General features: G+C 43.5%; 1 protein-coding gene across 1 annotated transcript; it reads left to right on the top strand.

Annotated features, from left to right (window-relative positions):
- The first annotated feature begins 438 nt into the window (after window positions 1-438).
- LOC105985083 (olfactory receptor 8U9-like) lies at window positions 439-1,362 on the top strand. Its single transcript, XM_013015493.1, has one exon. It carries the CDS (start codon window positions 439-441, stop codon window positions 1,360-1,362), a length of 924 nt encoding a protein of 307 aa, XP_012870947.1.
- Window positions 1,363-1,638: the final 276 nt, after the last annotated feature.

Genomic DNA, 1,638 nt, shown 5'->3' with positions numbered 1-1,638 from the left:
CCACAATTAGCACAGATAAAGAAATGAAGGAAGGAAGGAAAGAAGGACAAACTAGGGGTGTGAGCATTCCGATGAAAATCAATACCTTGATCCATCTCCTAAGCAACATCAATACACCTTAGTGAATATAAAATTTGATTTGTAGATAATTACCAAATGAATCAGACTATCCTTTGAATTCAGTATGATTACTATTCAAAAGAGTACATGCTTATTCATTGATCTAGAATCTGTTATCTCTCGGACAGTGAAGGAGCAGGAGAGAAAGCAAAGCAAAACAAGGGCCAAGTGCATGAGAATGGTGAATTATGATTGGCATCAGATCTACTTCCCTGCTCATCTACGGACCACCTTGTGACTTTCTTTTACACTGCCTTTCTCAAATACCATCAGTCCTTTTGAATGCTATTGGATTCTCTCTGCAATTTAGAAAGGAAAATGAAAAATGAGACCACTGTAACTGAATTTATTCTTAAGGGCTTCTCAGATATGCCCGAAATGAAGCTTATTAGCACCTTCTTTTTCCTTTTCATCTACCTCTTTGCTGTCTTGGGAAATATCTCCATCATTGCAGCTGTGACTCTAGACAGCCGCCTCAACACGCCCATGTACTTCTTTCTAAAAAATCTGTCCTTCTTGGACATGTGCTACACCTCGGTCACTGTCCCCAAGGCACTGGCCAATTCTCTAATGGGCTCTGAGTCCATTTCCTTTGGGGAGTGTGTCGCTCAGCTCTTTCTGTTTGTAATGATGTGTGCCTCTGAGTGCTTCTTGCTCACATCTATGGCATATGACCGCTGTTTAGCCATCCATAGACCTCTCCTCTATGGCGTCATTATGAGCAGGAAGCTGTGCACAGAGCTTGTCATGGTGGCCTGGTTGAGTGGAGCGCTCTATGCCATCTTCCACACTGCCAACACCTTCTCTCTCTTTTTCTGTGGGCCCAATGTCATTGACCACTTCTTCTGTGACAGCTCCCCCATCATGAGACTCTCCTGCAGTGACTCTCACATGAATGAGGAGGTTGGGTTTGCCGTGGGTGGCTGCATTATCCTCAGTGCTTTTACCCTCACCATCATCTCTTATGTTCTCATCATCTCTACCATTGCTCAGATTCACTCAGCCAGTGGCCGCCAGAAGGCATTCTCCACCTGCTCTTCTCACCTTGCTACTGTTGTTCTGTTTTATGTCACTGGAAGCTTTGCTTACCTGAGGCCCTCTTTCCAGTACTCTCCCACTCAAGGGCGGGTAGTATCCGTCTTCTACTCTGTCCTCACACCCAGCTTGAATCCCCTTGTGTACTGTCTGAGGAACAGAGACATGCAGATGGCCCTGAAGAAAGTGTTTGTTCCATCCAAGTAGACATATTTTCCTGTATGGAGCACATGGCTCTGGATGGTGCCTGTACCAGTTTGTTTATGCAAATTGCTCTCTCAATGAAGAGACCACTATAGTGTACCTCCCATGTAACATTGCAATAAACTATAAATTGTCATCTATTGTGGAGTTTCTTTCACCAGTTAGGCATTTTCATCACTTCTGTTCCATAACTAGTTTTTCTGGGACAAAGATAAAGTGTAGAGCCATATTATCTAGTCTATTTGGATTTTCCTTTTAAATCTGACAGGCAAAGAAGAG

Source organism: Dipodomys ordii, unplaced genomic scaffold (genome assembly GCF_000151885.1).
Source record: "Dipodomys ordii isolate 6190 unplaced genomic scaffold, Dord_2.0 Scaffold27, whole genome shotgun sequence".
NCBI lineage: Eukaryota > Metazoa > Chordata > Mammalia > Rodentia > Heteromyidae > Dipodomys > Dipodomys ordii.
The sequence above is the reverse complement of the archived record's forward strand: the minus strand, read 5'-3'. Positions and strand labels throughout refer to the sequence as shown.

Bases quoted from the DNA above. Each gene is read 5' to 3' on its own strand.
- LOC105985083 (XM_013015493.1), top strand. From the start codon at position 439: ATGAAAAATGAGACCACTGTAACTGAATTTATTCTTAAGGGCTTCTCA.